The sequence below is a fragment of the Wolffia australiana genome, chromosome 8 (assembly GCF_029677425.1).
Source record: "Wolffia australiana isolate 7733 chromosome 8, ASM2967742v1".
In the NCBI taxonomy this organism is placed as follows: Eukaryota; Viridiplantae; Streptophyta; class Magnoliopsida; order Alismatales; family Araceae; genus Wolffia; species Wolffia australiana.
The window spans coordinates 18110183-18129666 of NC_135842.1; the positions used below are offsets into that span (position 1 = coordinate 18110183).

The 19484-nt window shown below is 37.8% G+C and overlaps 1 protein-coding gene across 2 annotated transcripts; it reads left to right on the forward strand.

Annotated features, from left to right (window-relative positions):
• The first annotated feature begins 2401 nt into the window (after window positions 1-2401).
• Window positions 2402-6007, forward strand: LOC144707001 (vacuolar lysine transporter YPQ1-like). 2 transcript variants are annotated; one of them, XM_078580115.1, is made up of 12 exons: window positions 2402-2821; window positions 3100-3142; window positions 3239-3265; window positions 3349-3462; window positions 3549-3637; window positions 3723-3867; window positions 4860-4955; window positions 5022-5117; window positions 5192-5212; window positions 5342-5400; window positions 5471-5561; window positions 5742-6007. In XM_078580115.1, exons 1-12 carry the CDS (start codon window positions 2673-2675, stop codon window positions 5832-5834), a joined length of 1023 nt encoding a protein of 340 aa, XP_078436241.1. In that variant the 5' UTR covers window positions 2402-2672; the 3' UTR covers window positions 5835-6007. The 2 variants fall into 2 exon arrangements, with proteins under 2 accessions (XP_078436241.1, XP_078436240.1); XM_078580114.1 differs by having other exon boundaries at window positions 2412-2821; window positions 3549-3643.
• Window positions 6008-19484: the final 13477 nt, after the last annotated feature.

The following is a 19484-nucleotide window of genomic DNA, read 5'->3' on the forward strand; positions in this document are numbered from 1 at the left end:
ATTTGATTTTATCCAAATTAAAATTTCAAACATTAAAATTATTACACAATTTGCCTTCATCAGTGTATCCATATCCCTGCCTGTTACGGTGACCATATTCCACATATGTTAATAGAATCATCATTAAATATAATGTTCATATGTAAGAAGAAATGTTCATATGCTAATAGAATGATCTTATAATGTTCATACAATCATCATTTCAAACCCAAAAAAGAAAATTTTCCCTCCCTTGAGTCACGGCTTTGTAGAACCAAGCATAATCAACATTTCGCACAGCCACGGCTTCGTAATCAAAAATCAACATTAGCACCTCACGGCTTCGTAGAACCAAGCATAGTGAGAGGAAAACCTTTTTAGTAAGAGATATGAGACCTAGTTTTGGTTGTGGAAGTGAGATATTTTATCATGATTGTATCATACCTGGGCTGTTCTTAGTGAGATATGTAACCGATATATCTAACACTACAGGTTTCTTTACATATTTTTATAGGATAGTTGGATGACTCGACGACAACAATCGAATACCTTATTAAACATGAAATTTTGATTTTTGATTAATTTACCCTTAAAAAATAAATCAACTTCATTTGAATAAATTTACCCTTAAATACAATTAAATTTTTTAAATGGTAAAATATTGAATACTAAGCCATTAAATTATCCGAATGCACGAAATAATTGTCCAGTAAAATGTCTTTAACTAGTCTCCATAAAAAGGAAAATAATCCTTTTCCAATATAAAATCACAATGTTTCTCAAAAGGTAATGGACATGAATCCATTAAAATCAGGACAGGTTATATTGAGAAAATAAATTCATCCATTAACTCCAATAATAATATTTAGAGGGATTTTGATGCCGTGTCTCTCTAAATGTGGAAACACCCATGTTGAGGCGATCTTCCTTTAGCTCTTTTGTATATTATATCCATGTAATCTCTGTCATCTTTTGATCGAGATTTCATCTGGATGATGACCTTACTCTGAGATATATGCGAGTAGTATGTTATGTTTTCCCATCTCATCCTACATTGGCTTCCAAACACTAAAACATTGTTTGCGAAGTTATGCGATTGGAAAACTAATCATCTGGACATCATATTGTCGTTGTCTCTATTTCAAGAGCTTATTTAGATTCCAACGCATCTATGTCTCTCTCTTTTTTCTCTGTTTATCTCTCACCCTCTCTATCTCCTTCTCTCTCTCCATTTCTCTCTCTTTCTCTCCCTTTGTATCGCTTTATCTACTTTCCTTTCCATTTCTCTTCCTTTCTCTCTTTCTCAATCTCCTTTCTCTTCCTTTCTCTCTTTATCTCCCTCTCTCTCCCTTTCTTTCTCTTTTTTTTTTCTGTCTTTCTCTTTCTCTCCCTCCCTCCCTTTCTCCCTCTCTCTCTCTCTCTCTCTCCATTTCTCTCCCTCCCTCCCCTCTCTCTCTCTCTCTCTCTCTCTCTCTCCCTCTCTCTCTCTCCCTCTCTCTCTCCCTCTCTCCCTCTCCCTCTCTCTCTCTCTCCCTCTCTCTCTCTCTCTCTCTCTCTCTCCCTCCCTCCCTCCCTTTCTTTCTATTTCTCTCTCTCTTTCTCTGTCTCTGTCCCTTTCTCTCCCTCCCTCCCTTTCGTTCTCTCTCTCTCTCTCTCTCTCTCTCTCTCTCTCTCTCTCTCTCTTTCTCTCTTTCTCTCTCTATTTCTCTCCCTCTCTCTCTCCCTCTCTCCCTCCCTCCCCCCCTCCCTCCCTCCCTCCCTTTCTTTCTATTTCTCTCTCCCTCTCAATTTCTCTCCCTCCGCCCCTTTCTTTCTCTTTCTCTTTCTCTCTCCCAGTCTCTCTCTTTTTCTCTGTCTCTCTCATTCTCTCTCTTTTTGTTCTTCCTTTTCTCTCTCTGTCCAACGCACACAGAACAACTCACACGCACGCATCGCATGCATTAATTCTGTCAAGAAATGTAGATGATTTTTGTATCACCTCATCTCTGCAGGTCTTCAGAAAAACAAGGTTTCAAGAAGCTCTTACCTTGGCTTCGCAGATGAACAATGATGGATCTCTCGTGAGCAGAATGCCTCTAACAATGGTAGAGAGGGGGTAGCCTTTGAGCAGGGAACAAGAAACTCCTTCCCGTCCTAGAAAGGAATACGAGGGTTTTCTATACTGATGAGGTCACCAAGAAACATCCGATGTAATGAATATATACATTGTCATTTAAGTTTAAAATAACATGAAAAACATTTAAGGTTTACATATTGTAAATATGTCCTAGAGAACCTTGCTTCTAGAAACATCCAGCTCCTCGTCGTAGCGTTCTTCTTCTCGACAAACACTTCCTATCACTGGGACTTACGGAACGATCACTCTAGCTCTAAAACCAGTGGCTCTAGAATACTGCCGCAGTTTGAGCCTACATCGTTATTAGATAGCTTTGTAATGCTATAATTCACTCTCCCCCCTACCACAGGTTTCACCCTTAGCTGTTATCCTATGGGTTTACGGCAAAGTGGTGTTATCCTTTCTCACTGAGTGGAGGTCAGTTGTTCATTTTGTTGAATGTGAACAAGACACCTTACCACGGATAACTCCCAATACATTAAGGCATAACCAATATATAGCTTCAGCCCTCCTCTCCAAGAAGAAGAAATAGAGCTGGAGAAAGAAAAGGGTCAACAAGCTCCTCAAAGGATCAGTCATGGCTTCGAGCGAGGAGTTGTCTTTCTGCCTTGGGATGGCAACCCTTATTTTCTGGGGTGTCGCTGAGATCCCTCAGATCATCACAAACTATCGGACCAAGTCTGGGCACGGCGTTTCTTTCTTTTTCCTTAGCACTTGGGCCATCGGGTATGTCTCTACTCTGGCTGTGCACACCTAAACATATCGTTTATTATCTTATTGTTTTTCTCTTTCGTTACACTCTAAGTATGTCTATGTTTCGCCGCAGCTGTGATTTCTTTTCTCTTTCGTTGGACTCTGAATCTATCTATAATTCATCACTTATCTCCTTTTTTCTCTTTTGCTAGACTCTATATATGAATATGTTTCGTCCCTTATCTCGTATTCTCGTTATTTTCAGCTTTCCTTGATTAAAAAACTAAGGAACGCCTCTTTTCAACGCGCAGGGATATACTCAATCTGGTGGGTTGCGCGCTCGAGCCCGCAACGGTAGGAAGAGAAAACTTTCATAATCTGATTATCGGAATTACTGCACTTTACTAATGCTCTCTCTCTCTCCCTCGATCGTTCTTCTGAAACACGAAGCTGCCAACCCAACTCTACGCGGCTATGGTAAAGATGTTCCCACGACTGCTATAACTCGTCTTAAAAAGGAAGACAAATGCCGGGGACAATAATATTCTCTTTATTTGCAGCTTTATACGACTGTTACGTTGATTTTGGTGCTTCAGACGCTCTATTACCTCTTCGCAGCGAGGTGGCGGAATACAGAATTCGTCGCCATGAGTCCACAGATTCCTCATTCGCCGGTAGTATTTCAGCAGTAAATAAAAGGCTAAGAATCAAATATGTAGTCAGGGCGTGGATTTCTACTGACACTTCATTTCACTGTCAGGTTGTGGAAGACAGCAAGAACCTCGTCGACGTTGGAAGGCCGCAGCATCGCACCGCACCTATTCCATTTTCCTCACGGCGCGACATCTGGTACACGTGAGTCAAAAAATCTGAATGGAATATTTGTCCCATCAAGTTATTCGTCTTGTAGCTCGGCTGACGTCTATTCCAATAGTTCTGCTCGATCATTCGCTGGCAGCGGAGCACCAACCATTGGTTCCTATTTTGGACCCTGGAGCGAGCCCACCGGTTCAAAGCCTTCGCTGCTGCTAGACGCCGAATCCCCACCCCTACCCCACTTGGCCCGGGCGTCACTCTCGGTCTTCTCTTCGCTCTTCTTTTATCTATTTGTCCTCTAAGAAGCCGAAAATTGGACGATATTGGACGGATGCAGTGCCGGATTTTGAAATTTGAAATCCGATATCCATGTCAACCTACATCCGGATACGGTAGACCATATGATGATATCGAATATAGATTACTAAAGTACCGATATCCGATACGATTATATGTCCCGGTATCTGTCTTCGTCCCTGGTGTTGGATGATACTATCGAATATCAGTGTCAGTTATTAGGTTTTTGATATCCTACATATATAGTTAAACTAAATTATCGTTGTATCATGAAAAATAAAATATGTAAATAACCTATACAAAGAATATTAACTATTGATAATGAATTTAGTCAATAAAGAATTCAGATGGACATGTTGAGCTTGGTCAACAGTTAGTTTATTGAACGCAAATTCATCTCACCTTATATTTCTTTTTGGAAATATTTTTACTATTTTTAGTTTATTTCTCTCATTTGGGACAATGCATCCTATTTCAAAGAAATCGATATCAGGAAATTGATTTTTGGCGCAGATTTCTGTCATGACGGATATCGATACGGATATCGATAAGAATTTCAAAGATGTCGATGTGGATATCGATGTCCGGATATCAGATCGGATTTTTCCTACCGGCATCCCACATGTCCTGAACCCTACGGTATCTGTCGCGATATCCAGCATCAGGTGGATGTTGGATATCCGCTCAATATCCGATACCCAATATCTGAAACCGTATTGGCGACCACAACTCCCTGACAGAGCCCTGTTTCGTTCTATTTCGTACACTAATCTATCCCCTAGCGCTATTTATGTATTTTTTTGCCTTTTTCGATGTTTATCTCAAGCTACTCGCAACGAAAGTCTCTATAAGCTCCATTCAGGCGCTGCGCCTGATGTCTGTCCTCTTTCTCCCCCAGATGGGCTGGCATGACGATTTCTCTGAAGTAATGAATTCAACTATTTGTCTTCGTGCGCAGCATAGTCGAGCAGCACTGGTAGGCATCTGCGTTAGCCTCCCACTCCCGGCCAAGGGTATGATAGAACGTGTCCCAGTGGTGCTCGAAGCACTACAGGTAAGCACGAGTGTGCTCACTTTCTGGGCCCATCTAGGTTGGGTGATCTGACTGGGGTTGCTGCAGAAACCGATTCTTGGAGAAGCTTCCTTCGGTGTCTTGCTGGGATGGATGATGGCCGTCATCTACATGGCTGGCCGCCTGCCCCAGATCATACTGAACGTAAGATATTGTAACTGATCATATTCTGCTTGCAGTATTTTAATCGATTTGGCTGACAAGCTGCATATGTGCAGATCAGAAGAGGGAGCCTTGAGGTGATTCTTTCTCCCGTTTGCAATATTTTGGTTTTCGTTGGCCGTATAGAGATGGCAAACGGATAGACTGTTGTGGGTAATGATTTTCTCTCATCTAGCAAACTCTTTTTCAACGTTGATGCTGATCAGGGTTTGAGCCCCATAATGTTTTTGCTTGCTATCTTGGGAAATGCTTCCTACGTCGGAAGGTACTCAGTTTCTTTCTCTCAGTCACTCTCACCCGTCCTCACTAAAACTGTATTCACTAATTGGACACAGTATCCTCGTGAGAAGTGTGGAATGGAAACGGCTCAGAGACAACGCGCCATGGCTTCTGGACGCGACAGCATGTGTTTTACTGGACCTTTTCGTATCCTTTTGCGAAATTCATTGAACACGCAGGATGCGTCCTTTTCATGCGTTAGAGGCCAAATCAAAATCATCGTCTCATTCGAATCAAGTATCAAAGACACATTCAAGGATTTATCGTGATCAAAGAATAGCAACAGAATTTATTTGTGCATGTTTGTACTTGACTTTAGAATAATAGATCCTTGCACAGTTTATCTACTACAAGTGGAACGCTGGGGAGAGGAAACCCTTGTTAAAGGATAGCCTTGGAGAGTATGAGGAGATCAAGTAACAATCGAATGAGTAGCATCGACATGCTATATATGATAAGTTTTTTTATAATACTGTTTTTTTAACTTATTTTGAAGGGACATGCCAATGGGCTATTGTCGGTTTGCCCCATTTGGTGAATAAAAGTGTACGCAGACTTTCGTTTTCGTGATAATAAACACTCGTGGAAGTGTATTTGGATGTGAATAAATCCAGAAGATAGAGAAGATTGTCAAAACACAACAATAAATCCAGAATTTGAGGATAACAATAAATCCACTGTTGAGTTTTACTTGCCACATCAGCACGAGCCGGCCAATGGGAATTTAAATAAGATTAGACTAATTATAAACTTACACATACCCTATACTCGCAAAGAGATTCAGTGGCTAGGATTAAATATATGAAAACATAGATGGATAGGATTCAACATATATACGGAAAGACAGACGGGTAGGATCAAATCTATTTATGAAAAGATAAATGCTTAGGATTGGATCTGATATAACCGTTACGAATTGCTGTAATGGTCAGGATTAGTTGAGTGAATTAACGTATACTGTTATACACATATACATTACTATAAATACCAACACAGATGTACACTTTTAATACATGGAATACAATCATCCGAATGGTTTGTTTTCTTGTCTTCTTCGTGCTCCGTTATCTCTTCTGCTCTAGGCTTCCCTCCTTTCATCACATTCTCTACATCTCTTATTTCTCTCTCAATCTCTCCATGGATCTCAATCAACCTGAACAAACACCTAAGACATTGTCTTCTGCCTCATCATGTTCCCATGTCTTCACCGTTTAGAGCATACCTAATAACCAAGGGAGAGAAAGAGACACTCATTGTTCAAAGGAACTTTCAAAGATAAACTCAAATGAATGAGATGATAAAAAGAAGAGAATAAAAGGCCGTTTATATGCACGGCCAACCACGATCCTAGAAAATAGGCAAGTCCTAATTTATTGGAACTGCGATATAACACTTGCAAGGGTTGGGTCAACAACTCAATCCTGTAATAACGGATGGGGCAGTTCAGCACATTCCAACACTATTTTGTGTTTCATCCTGGAATTATTTTTTAAATGTAAGAGCTATTCCTTTTGGAGACACTATAGATTTTTTCCCTTGACAAAAGTTGGAAAACATTCAAGGGGGTTTACCCTACCAGAAGAAAGGCTCTTATTTACTCTAGGGCATCTATAAACTCCTTTTGTTGATTCATGTAACCTAGTAATCAAAAAATTGAGTATGACAGCGTCCTAAGAATAATTCTATGCATTTTTATTATTCAGAATGACTGTGTACGGAAGTTTAACATTTACAACTCCATATTTTCTTGGAACTTATTTGGATGTGAGGACTTAGGCTGTTCAATAGATAATAATGGAATCAGAGTAGAGTGAATATGAAATCGAGATCAAGATGCAGACCATGAAAACCTTAGATCCACATTAAATGATGTTCTATTTTGAAGATATGAGTGAAACTCAGATATAGATCTCATTGAACATATTGGTAAAACAATAAAGGGGATGTAAGGGCATAAATAAGGTGCAATCTCTGGCATTGAATACCATTATTTAAAAATCACTAGGTAACCTAGATAAACTATGAGATTCCATTATGGATGCTCCTTGAAAGTGTGAAGTGAGGAGATATGTAGTTTTTCTAGGAGGCAAAGTATCACCCATTCTTGATTGGTTCTTTTTAGGGCCTTTACTTCTCCATTTCTCATTCATAGGAAATCAGAGTAAACTTGATTCCTTAATAGATGTCCATCAAAATCTATAGTTGTATTGTAATGTACCTGAGCGTCTCCTAAGGTCTTGCTAGCATATTAGATGGCCACAGGCTTCTTTTCAATTCAGTGAACAAGTACCGCCCCTACTGGAAAATCGGAAGCATTGCACGTGAGTTCAAAATGGGGATTCTAGTCTGGGGTTTATAGAACATTAGTGTTTACTAGAGCTTCCTTTATCTTCAAAGAGGTGCATTTTCCTGCATCATCAATTATGAAATTCACATATTTAGCCAATAAGTTAGTCATCAGTTAAGATAATTCAGCAAAAATTTTAATGAACCGTCTAAAGAAGTCGAGGAACCCTTTAAATTCCTTGGTGTTGGTGGGAAGCAGAAGGTTCTAGATCACCTCCACTTTGGCTTTGTCCATTTCTAATCAACAACTGCTGACCATGTGTCGTAGTACTATTCCCTCTTAAAGTGGGGTTTTTCCCAACTGAGTACTAGCCATCTCTCCACTCAAATCTGAAAAACCTTTTCAAAATTAGAGAAGTATGTGTCAAAATTTTGACCAAAACCAGAAAAATCATCCATGAAAATTTCTAGACAATCCCCAAGTACATCAAAAAATAAGGTCTTCATGCTTCTTTGAAATGTAGCTAGTGTATTACATACTCCAAATGACATTCTTCTAAATTCAAAAGTTCCAAGTGGGTAATAAAAAGTAGTATTTTCTTGATCATCGGGGTGAATTTGTATCAGATTACATCCTAAATACTATCTAAGAAACAGAAATAATTTTGTCCTCCTAATTTCTCTAGAGTCTGATCAAGGGCAGCCCATAATGATCTTTTTTTGTGATTTCATTAAGTTTCTATAATCAATGCATATCCTCCAACTAGCTGGTAGCCTAATTTGAATTTCTTCCCCTTAATCATTTTGGGTGACGGTGATTCATATTTTCCTATTTACCCAAGGACTGTCAAAAATGGAGTAAATAAATCCAGATTCTAACCATTTTAATATTTCTTTCCTAACTACATCCTGCCTGAAGGGATTTAATTTTCTTTCAAATGCTCTCGTGGGTCTTGCACTTTCCTCCATGAAAATTCTATGAACGCATGTAGAAGCACTAATAACCTTGATATCAGAAATAGACCATGCAATGCCAGATTTAATGATGTCCAGTAATTCCTTTTCTTGATTCGAAAGTAAAGATGAAGAGATAATAACTGGACAATCATTGTTTACACCTAAAAATGAAGACTTTAAAGTTCATGGTAACAACCCTAAATCAATTTTTACGTCAGGAGAGCATATATCGATATCAACAGTTGAAGAATCTATGAGTTCTTGAGATGATGCACATAAATAGTCATAATCAGTATGCTCAGAGACATTTAGAAAACATAAATCTTCAGAGGCTTTTTTTGAATATTTCATCAACTTGGATATTTTAATTTTCACTTTCTCCTTTTCAACTTTGAGATTTACTATTCTCTTTTCCCAATATGTGTTTGCCCAAGTTGTAACCAAGAAGGGTCTACCTAAAGCAATAGGAGCATTTCTAATATCGCCCGTCACCTTCATATTGTTCTATTTTAACAACGGCTTCTAATAATCCACAGAGTTGCCTATTGGAGCTGTCGGCTAAAATTCTAATTCTAAAATCATAGGTTCTTATCCTCAAATTTAAATTTATCATATCAGGGTTTTGGCAAAATATTGACACTAGCTCTTAAATCAAGAAGTGATTTAGAAAAATTATTCCTCCTATCTCGCACTTGATTTGGGGGGCTCTTGGATCCCCCGGTTTTTTTCTACAAAATTTTGTAAAATAGAACTGAATTTTTTGGATAATTGAATTCTTTTGTGTTTTTGGCTAGATGTGCACATATTTTTCAAAATTTTAGCATGTGAGGGAATATGTTGTGTGGCTTCAGTCGAAGGAATATTGATAGTTAATTGTTTAAAATCTCAAGAAGACTTTCATCATGCGGATTTGGTTTAACTCTTAAAGTTTTCAAAGTATCAGGGAAAGGGATGGGTGGAACATACTCTTTTGTATTAGGCTCTATTTTGGTGGAATCATCCATATCTTCTTGAGGTACTTCTACTTCTTCTCTTTAAACTTTAGAAATATTCGGCAAAATTTTCCCATTTCTTAATTTAGAAATTGTGTGCCAGGTTTTGTGCACTGATGAATCATTACTTTCAATCAAAGGTAAATTCCTAGGATTAATATGAGGTTGAGTTGGAAGTCGACCTGTTTCATGGATAGGGAATCCATTCTCGTCCGCTTTACATTTTTTTATTAGTCCGGCTCTTGAGTTGTTCACTTCTCTCATCTGCTCCATTTCTTTCTTGAATTCTTGGAGCATTCCAAACATTTTAGATTCCATTCACTCCATTTTCTCTTGCTTCTCTTGCACATTCCTATAGAACTCATCATACGAAGGGTTAGTAGTTTAATGAAACTTGTTGTGGTTGCCCCTTGGATAAAATTTCGTTGTTCTTGTTGAAAAGTGGCAAAATTTTGATGGATATTTCTTGTCATGTTATTCTTGGAATATCCATTATTTCTAGGATTCAAATAATTTTGAGCCATAGGTCAATTCATCTTGGACCTATCAATAGCCATAACTTGCTCATGCAGCAGGACAATCTACTTCTATGTGATCAGTACTAGAGCTATGATGGCAGAGTAAAACATCAATTTGAGAAGGATGAGAAGAATAAGGTGATTTTAAACTAATAAAGTGTATAGTTAATTCAGAAACCATTTTTACTGGTTGTTCAATTTACATATCAGATTCAGTACCACTTATGTTAATCATCCCATCTCTCTTAGAATTTCTCCCATTACGATTACGAGTAGCATAATATGCATCATTTTATGCTAGTGTTTCTAAATATCCAACTGCTTCATTTACTTATTTATGCATAAATGTACCTCCACTGGTGGCTACTATCATTTTTCTGTCCTGATCTCTTAATCGGGTCTAAAAATTATGAAAATTTTCCAATGTTCTATCACATGGTGTGGACATTTTTGGGTCAACTCTTTTAACCTTTCCCATGCCTCACCTAAGGACTCATCGAGCCCTTGATAAAATTTTCTTATTGCTCGTCAATATGAATTTGTCTTTCCAACAAAATAATTTTTTTAGGAATGTGATTTCCATTTCCTTCCATGAATCAAAGTTTGCATATAGTAATGGTGCACACCATCTTGACCCGTCGCAGGTGTCGTCCGAGCCGGCGCCGTCATCATATACTGCCCGCTGATTCGGGTCCAGCTGACCAGCACGCCAAGACGTCAAACAAGACACCCGGATTCAAACAGCCCAGGAGAATTACGCTCACTCTTCATCGTGTTTTGGTTTCTTCTGTTTCTCTGTTAGTCACATTTTGTGTTTTTTTCAGACTCATCAAGTAACTTTAGTCGAGTCGTGTCGTGTCCGTCATTTCGTCCATCATTTTGTGTGCAGTTTTTTTAGTCATTTGGTAACGGGTCCTTAGTTTATCCTAGGGCGTTCCCCCTACCCCTTTATGTTTTTTTTTATGTTGTTTTATTTGGTTGTAATGGTGGTTCATTATATAAGGGCCCCCTTAATGGACTACCCCTCCCCCTTTTATGGACCCAGTAGGGCCCATTCAATTTCCCTACTTAAGGGAATAGGTGGTGCCCTAATAGAGTAGACCTGGTTTATTGTTTTTGAAGAGAATTCCTGTAAGCTTGGTCTCACCTTCTAGAACAAGAAAGAGAATAGAGGAAGAGGGGGAGGAAGAATCAGGAAGAAGATGGAGGGAATTTCTGAGGTGGGAAAGAATTGATGCTGCACTACCAGGTACTGGCCGCACACGGCTCAATCCCAGCGCTGATCTCATGCCCTCCTATCAGTGGGCCCCCGAAGCGTCACTGTAGCAGCTCTCCACTGGCACCATAGAGCCAACATCTGGAGATTTAGACTGCTCAAGCTTCCTGCAGGTGATTCGACTCTGGCATCGATCCCACACCCTCCTATCAAAGGGCCCCCAATCCGTCACCCTTGCAGCTCACCACCGGTACATAGAATTCCCACTGGAAGGTTCGAGCCATTCAAACTTCTACTTGCGTCAAAGGAACCCAAGGCTGATCGTATTCACACCACCGATACCCCTGGGGACCCCCTTGTTGGGATACCACAAGCTACCCAACTAATGGTTCACGGCACTATTGATCTGTGACATCCCGCTCGACAATCTGTCGCCTATGCCACAGCCTCTGAGCTGTGAACCGATGGGGAACGTCCAAATGGCCCGGTGTTGCCCAAGTCGTACAAACACTCCCAACAGCCCCGCTGAAGGATTGTGTCTGCTGCCCGCCTCGAGTTGGGTAACCCTGGCCTGCGGAGTTCATCCCCTGCGCCCGGCAACTCCTGGTTGTGCCGACACGACGCGACATCCAAACCTCAAGCCGCTCATGCTACGTAGCCGTTTTCACCACTATGGTTGCTGCCCTCCGTGGAACTTGCACGATGATCACTTTCGCGATACCAAATGTTGTCCAATTGCTCCGACTACATCATTCTGCCCATACGGACGTGCCCGTTGAGCTGTGATCGGACATCCAGTTCTGGCTTGTCGCCTTGTCCATCCTCCTCCTTGTAATCTCTCTCTACCTATCGCTCCAGCACCGTGCCGCGGCCTGCTGTCAGGCAATCTCTCTTTGCACTCGACTCAGCCCGCCAGACCCTCGGCATCGATGAAATTCTACACGATGAGCATCCCACTGATGAGGTACATCGTCCTCCTGCTCACTCGTTATATTGCCCTTTGCAGTATATAGTCGATCGTCTGCGCCGCGCTCGGGCTAGGTAGGTGAGAGAGGAAGTTAGAGAAAACTACGATCGTTGAGCATCTTTACCAGTACAAACGAGTTTGTCCATTACGTGCAGGCCCCTACGAATTGATTCTGTTTGTTGCCGTAGTAACCTTCATCCCTCCGACGAGGCTCGAGGGGCCACCGTAGCCGTCACCCGGCGATCCCTTTGTAGCTCAGATTTTGGCATTCTCATCGAGTCGGGCCTGCAAGTACGACACCTAGGATGCATCATTGCATCATAGTTACACTACTCATTAGAGTTTGTTTTATTGGTCGGGCGACAATGCCGTCGACATCCGACATCACTATCTAGATACTCGAGCATCGACTCGGTACAAACCGGATGACATCCTGGATGGCGTCTGGCATCAAATCTGCATCAGAGCATCATGCTAATACCCGCACGGATAACATCCTTGACATTGTCCGTCATCAGATAGAGATGTAACCCTACTAGCTTTATCTCTAAGACTGAAGGGAAATAATCATATTTTAATAACATCATTAGTAATATTACAGAAGTGAAATGTTCGAATAATCAAACTAAATTCTTTGAAATCTTTATATGGCTCTTCCTGAGATAAACCATGAATGTTAGGGAGCTATTGAATCATATGATGATCCATTTTAAAATTTAAACCCTCATCTATAGGTGTGTTAATCTTAGAAAGTGGCTTATATCCTAGAGGAGCAGAATATTCATTCAATCTTTGCCATCTATTTCCTTCAATTTCATTTATAACAAAATCCTGAAGGTGATCATTTTGATTATTCAATTTCTCTCCTTTATCTCCTTCACATTGATTCTCACTTTGCTTTAGTGGCCGTCAACTATTTTGATAACTTGCAAATTACAATATTAAATTGATAAATACTACATTACATATATGTGTTTTACTAGCCATATTTGCATGTTATCATAATTAAATGAACATTTAACCCCAATGCATTGAAGATTTTTTTATTGCAGGGCATAATACTCGGCTAAAGGGTTGTTAATGCTTTTACGGTTTTTTCTGGAATTTTTCCATTTTTTTAATAATTCGCTGACCATTATATAACCAAGAAATAATTTTAAGAATTAATAAAATATATTTTATGAATTGTTTCACATTTAAATAAAATTATTTTTAATTAAAATCCGTGGCATCCACATCAGTCGTCGAAATATTTGGGCAAATGATTGGCCAGGCCAATCATTCGTAATACAAAAAAATGGCATCGCAATTCACGATGCCATCAGCGTATTTGTCATAGGCTAATAATGTCATCACTATGCACAATGCCACAATTAGCAAATCACTGACTCAGTTATTACGTGGTGCAGGCGGCTAGAGAAAAAAAGGTAAATTTGTCCTGTCAGTTAGGCATTTTTTTGCACAATAAATGCACACAGAAAATAAATAGCCGTGTGCATTCGATGCACACGGCAAGTCGAAAACCATGTGCATTCATTGAATGAGAAAGATTCTTTTTTTTAAGACAGGAGCTGACGTAGCATGATCTCAACCATACAAAAAGCATATTTTTGTCTCTCTTTTAACGAAATTGATTCCGCCATTTCAGCATGCAAAAACACGATAGTGCGCAATTAGAGGGCAGAGAAAATAATGCAGTGAATCAGAAGACAGCATTTTCTACTTGCGTGGAGGAGAGATAAAATAATCAAACGGCTAGGATCAATCGCTAGTAAAATGGCAATATCTTGAGACCTAGCCCTCCGAGTGCACCCAAATTTTGAGGGTATGTTTGTCTTTTCACCCTCTTTGATCCATATGGTTGGATCTTTAAATAGAGTGTCGGGAAGAAGGGGAAAAGCACTGAGGAAGCTCTCCCCCAAGAATTTGGCCAGGAAAGACACAAGTGTTGCGTCTAAAGTCGACAGATCTCAGTTCAAGCATCAAAGTTGTAAATTTCTTCTTCTCTATTTATTTTTTTCTTGAATGATTTTTAAATGTCAAGTCATGGGAAAATGTACAGGCCCTTGAAGATGATTTTAATGGTGATTATCATTCCAATTGGAATGTGATTCAGGATCTGACTCAAAATTCTTAGTTCATCTCACCTTGAATTTTAGATCCCTACATTAGAGTCAAATTTCATCTATAATTCATTTTTCCCTAATTCTTTTCACTTTCTCTCTCTAGGTTAGCTTTTCTATTTTCTCTCCTTAGATCTAAAAGTTGATTCTTGTAAAATTCAATTCAACATCTAAAATACCTAAATCTAGAATTTCATTGAAATATTTTTCCATCCTCAAGCGCAATTTCAGAATCCCTTTCTGGCTTATAAATTCCCAATTTAAATACACAAAAAAATTGTGATGTTAACAGATTGATTTAAAACCTTCTAATCTGAATTACTATGACAAAAGAATCAAAATTATCCTCTCTAGACACAATAAAAGCCAATTAAATACAAAAATTAATTCAGTTTTGAATTAATTCATTAGAATTCGGCTTATTTTTTTTGTAAACTGCCTCTGTGTGGTTTGACCCCTTGCTTGCTCTATGCATAGTGTTTAGTGATTACAGGCTATTATAAATTTTATTGCACAAGTCTAAAGGCCCAAACAACTACATATTTTACATTCATGATGAACTATGTCTTAGAAATCATTAAAATTAAAGAGTGTTTAAGACGAGACTTGTACCTTATCTTTGTGTCTTCTTCCGCCTCGTGGAGCTGGTTGCACTACTTTAACTAAGATTAATAATAGCAATTCAATCACCAAAAGAAAAAAATAAAATCCTTAATGACCCAATTGATTATCTCAATTTCAGTATTTTAATTTTTCGTTGGTACTTGAGATTATTCAATAAAAATATATTTACCGGTACTTACATATGAATATTTTTCTAGTGATGAGTACGGATCGTCTCCACAAGGAACGATGATTAAGGATTCAATTTTGGTACTATAGTGTTTATTGATATGAGAATAGATAAAGACTACAAGTTACTAGGAGAGGTAGTGATTTTGAGTAAAATGTTGTAAAAATCTATAATTTAACTTACCAATAACAAAGAAAAGTGGAAATTAATGTAGAATTATGTGAAGCGATATGTGAATGACATAGAGAAAGGGCCAGATAGGATAGTGATCAAGTGTGTGAATAGTATGTTGGTAGAGAGAGAGACGAGATTATGGGGACATAAGGATGTGGTATGATAGTGAAAACATGATATTGAGTCCTAGTTAATCTAATGACGAGCAACGTAAGGCAAAGATGCTTACCTTAAATCCTTACGTTCTGCCAGTATCACTGCAATTGATGAGTTCCTATGAGCTCCCCCTCTTCTCTAATGCTTCTTCGCACACACCCAAGACACCAAGAACACACTTGATGGATCTCAACACTTACCATCTTTCAATCAGCATGCACAATTAGAAAGAAACATCAAGATGAAGTTCATAGTGATCTAGGCCTCTATTTATAGAGCAGAGGGTATGGATGGAAGGAGGGGGTGAAGACAAAGTAATGCTCAAAATTTCAGGTCAGTCAGACCTATGGATCGTCAAATATCACCGCTTAACTATGGAGCAATCCTGGCCCTTGATTTTTTTTCTCTCCTCATCATTGGCTTTGACACTTCCCTTTTTCATCTTCAGTTGAACTGTCAAATCCATAAGATTCATCATCTTCTTGTCTTCCGCATTTTCACATTTCAGAGATGCCATGTGTATCTGTAGGGGAAACAGATAAAAAATTAATAACACTTTATTATTTTGGTATATTACAAAATAACTAGCCCGCGGTTGACGTGTGGGCACATCAGCATGTGCAGCGTTAGTGCTTTTTATTTGTCCAATCAATCCCTAACACAGATGCGCTACGTGTAGATGCAGATGCCATGTGTACATGTGGCGTAGTGACGTGCGGCCACGTGGCCCGGCTGTCTTTGTCGACTAATCTAAAAGAGAAAGAGAAGAAAAAGACATTTTTGTTTATATCGGTCCAAACACACATTTATTAAAAAGAATGTTTTTTTCATCCATGTCATCCTTTGCCTGAAAAGAGTCAATAAGCGATTCATTAATCATTCAACGCATTCATGGCATCGGTAATCATGATGTCATGACTGCTTAGCAAAATGATTGGTTGTTGCCATTTATTATTGCTAGCTATGATTTATCGTCATTAGATGAATCGAACGGCGACACGTGGCGATGCAAAATAACATATTAAAAATAAGTTCTAAACTCTATAATCATTAACCTAACAGTCCAAAAGAATACATAGAAATATATATTTCAATTTATAAAAATCATATTTTTCCAAATGTAATGTCAAAAAATTTCATAAAAATCATATTCTGACTCAGAAAATTATATTCTTTCAGTATATATAGTAAGCAAAAATACATAAAAATGCCAAAAATTCCTAGAATCATTCAAAAAATGAAGTTAATCATTTTGAGCATGATAACATGCATATAGAGTTGAATTTATGCAAATAGCATGTAAATATGATCTGATTAAGGTACTAAAAATGCATGTTATCAAACCTAAACATCAAAAATTAAGGAAATAGACCTGCTTTTCCCCCAATTATTCTCTTAAAATTTCCCCTATTTTCCTTCCTTTTTCTCTCTTTCTCTACCCATTTTGACATCGTTGTCTAATTAAGATGATATTATGTAACTAAAAATTCTAATTTTATTTATGGCTCTGCTCTAAAAATTTCCAAAACTCCTCTAAACTCTTATTCAACCCTGCCCATTCATTTTGCCTTCCACGTTGTTTCTACATGTAACCATAAAGAATACACCTGCCAGTCGATGATTGTGTAGGTTGTACATACAACCATATACTATACGGATTCCAAATTGTTTAGGTGTTGTTATTTACTAACTACAGAGACCAGTTATATGTCAGCTTGATTGCACCAAGGCGTGGGTATCATGTGCTCTATGAAATTGGCTGAAATTCCAATCCTTGAGCTAGCAACCACTTTCACTCTCTAATGATCATCAAACTGTTGACATCAAATTGGTGGAAGTGAAATTATTTTAGGAAAAAAGTTTCATCCATTCAGTTATGCACTTATAGTAAGTCCTCATTTATAGTTAAAATAAGTAAACCATGATTTTTTTTACCAAGTCATAACTTCATAAATTTATTGACTTATGAGTCTAACACTTCTGGTCTCCTTTGACTTAAAATGATTAATTATTTTAATTCATTGTTCTATATTAAATATTTATTGAAATCAGATAGCTATGATGAGCATATGATGAGACCACTGAAGGCAATGCAGGGTTGGATGAACTTCGCAAAAAATCAATACGATTAAAACAACTGGCCCCTTTCCTTGAATGGGCCAGGAATATTGTTTAAAACCAACAAGATGAAACAAAGCTCATAATTGAAAACCCCAAATGGCCAACTACATCAAAGTAGTAACCTATGGTACCTACTATGACAGTAGCATAGAAATACACCAAAAACCCTTGATAAAATATATAAATGACTAAAGGGTGAAAAAAGGTACTTTGGTGCTATGTATCCTAGTAGGATGTTGTGGAGAATACTTTGTTGGACAGGGCAGTGCATACCATTCATTAAACACTAGAACTGACTGTCCTCTGAAAATTGGAATGGTTAAGGTATGACCCAAGTGGGGCTGAGGATGGGGGTCTTTTTTAAAAATTTTATTAAGTATGATACAGTTAGCTGGGTGAAATATGTTTTACCTATTTGTGAAGAAGGTATATTATGGATAAGACTTAGTTATTTGTTTTATACAGCTTAGGCTAGTCCTCAAATCTTAAAGGGTCTCTAGACTGAGTTGATCATTAGCCATGAGGAATTTTGAGTGCATATCTCCCAAGAAAAATATGTGCTACAAAGACATAAAAGGGTACCAAAAAATGCAATTCTGGGGAAGATATGTCATTCTCAATCCCCAAAGTCTTCCATGGAATTAAAAATTTTCGCGTCCCCCAATTCACCCCCTGAATTCTTCACCCAACGAAGTGTAAGTCTTACAGGATAAATTTTAATTTATATATATGACTAATTCAATTTTTCACAAGTATTCAGAAATTTTCAAATATATATTTTAAGGATATTAAATAAGAAGAAACCACTGAATTTATATCAATAGAAAATACATTAAATATTATATGAAGTATAAAAACTTAGTTCAATATATCTTGTTTTTACCTATCTCCTGATATTTTTCGTCCCTTTTTTTGCATCAATCTTATCTTGTATGTGGATGTAAACTTCATTATTCCTCAGTGTCCAGCTACGAACAGCTGAAGACTTTAGAAAATTAAGATTCTATGTTTGAGATCTCATCAGTTATTTCTTCCTTCTCATGCCTGTAAATTTCCAAATACTGCATGAAATGTTATTATTAAACTATCCATGGAATCAAGGGGAAAACATCATAAGATTACATCAACCTTGTATAATTTACTTAGTTAATATTTCCTAACTTGTCTCTAAATCTGGCTACTTCTTTTTCTTTGTGATTTTGTTATGATTTCCTTTTTCTAGTTTTACATTTTCAATACTGAATCAGATGGTACGATTCTTAAAAATACCAATTTCAATTAATGTTAGTTATAATCATTTATATAACTTGAAAAACAATTAGGAAAATATGGAGAAAATTATTTTTAGGACAGAGTTTACGACAATGCCAATCTTGATTAGCAGTATCCTTCCCCTTGTTAGTTCTCTAATCTAGCATGAAATAAAGTTATAGATCCTATAGCTTCATCTGCATGTTATATATCAAGATCCTTTTCAATAAGTTCAAAAGTAATAGGAAATAATACGTATAATGATATTCAAGATAAGGCTGATGATAACAAAAATATTGAGTCATTTTATTAACATTCATAAAAATCCATAGTTTCCTGAGTCATGAACTTTTATGCATAATTGAAAAGGTTTTAGCTGATAAAAACATTGTGGAAGGTTTTGATTTGTGCAAATAAAATTTTAATAATTTTGATACAAGCATAAGCCCACCCAGATCTAGGATTTTATTTTCATTTATTATTGTGATTTAAATAAAACTAAGACCCTTGATTTGA

Excerpts from the sequence above, each read along its gene's own strand:
- LOC144707001 (XM_078580114.1), top strand. The coding sequence starts at position 2,673 with ATGGCTTCGAGCGAGGAGTTGTCTTTCTGCCTTGGGATGGCAACCCTT. Across the intron at positions 3,266-3,348 it reads CCCAACTCTACGCGGCTATG|CTTTATACGACTGTTACGTT; the intron begins GTAAAGATGTTC and ends CTTTATTTGCAG. Across the intron at positions 5,562-5,741 it reads GTGTTTTACTGGACCTTTTC|ATCCTTGCACAGTTTATCTA; the intron begins GTATCCTTTTGC and ends TTAGAATAATAG.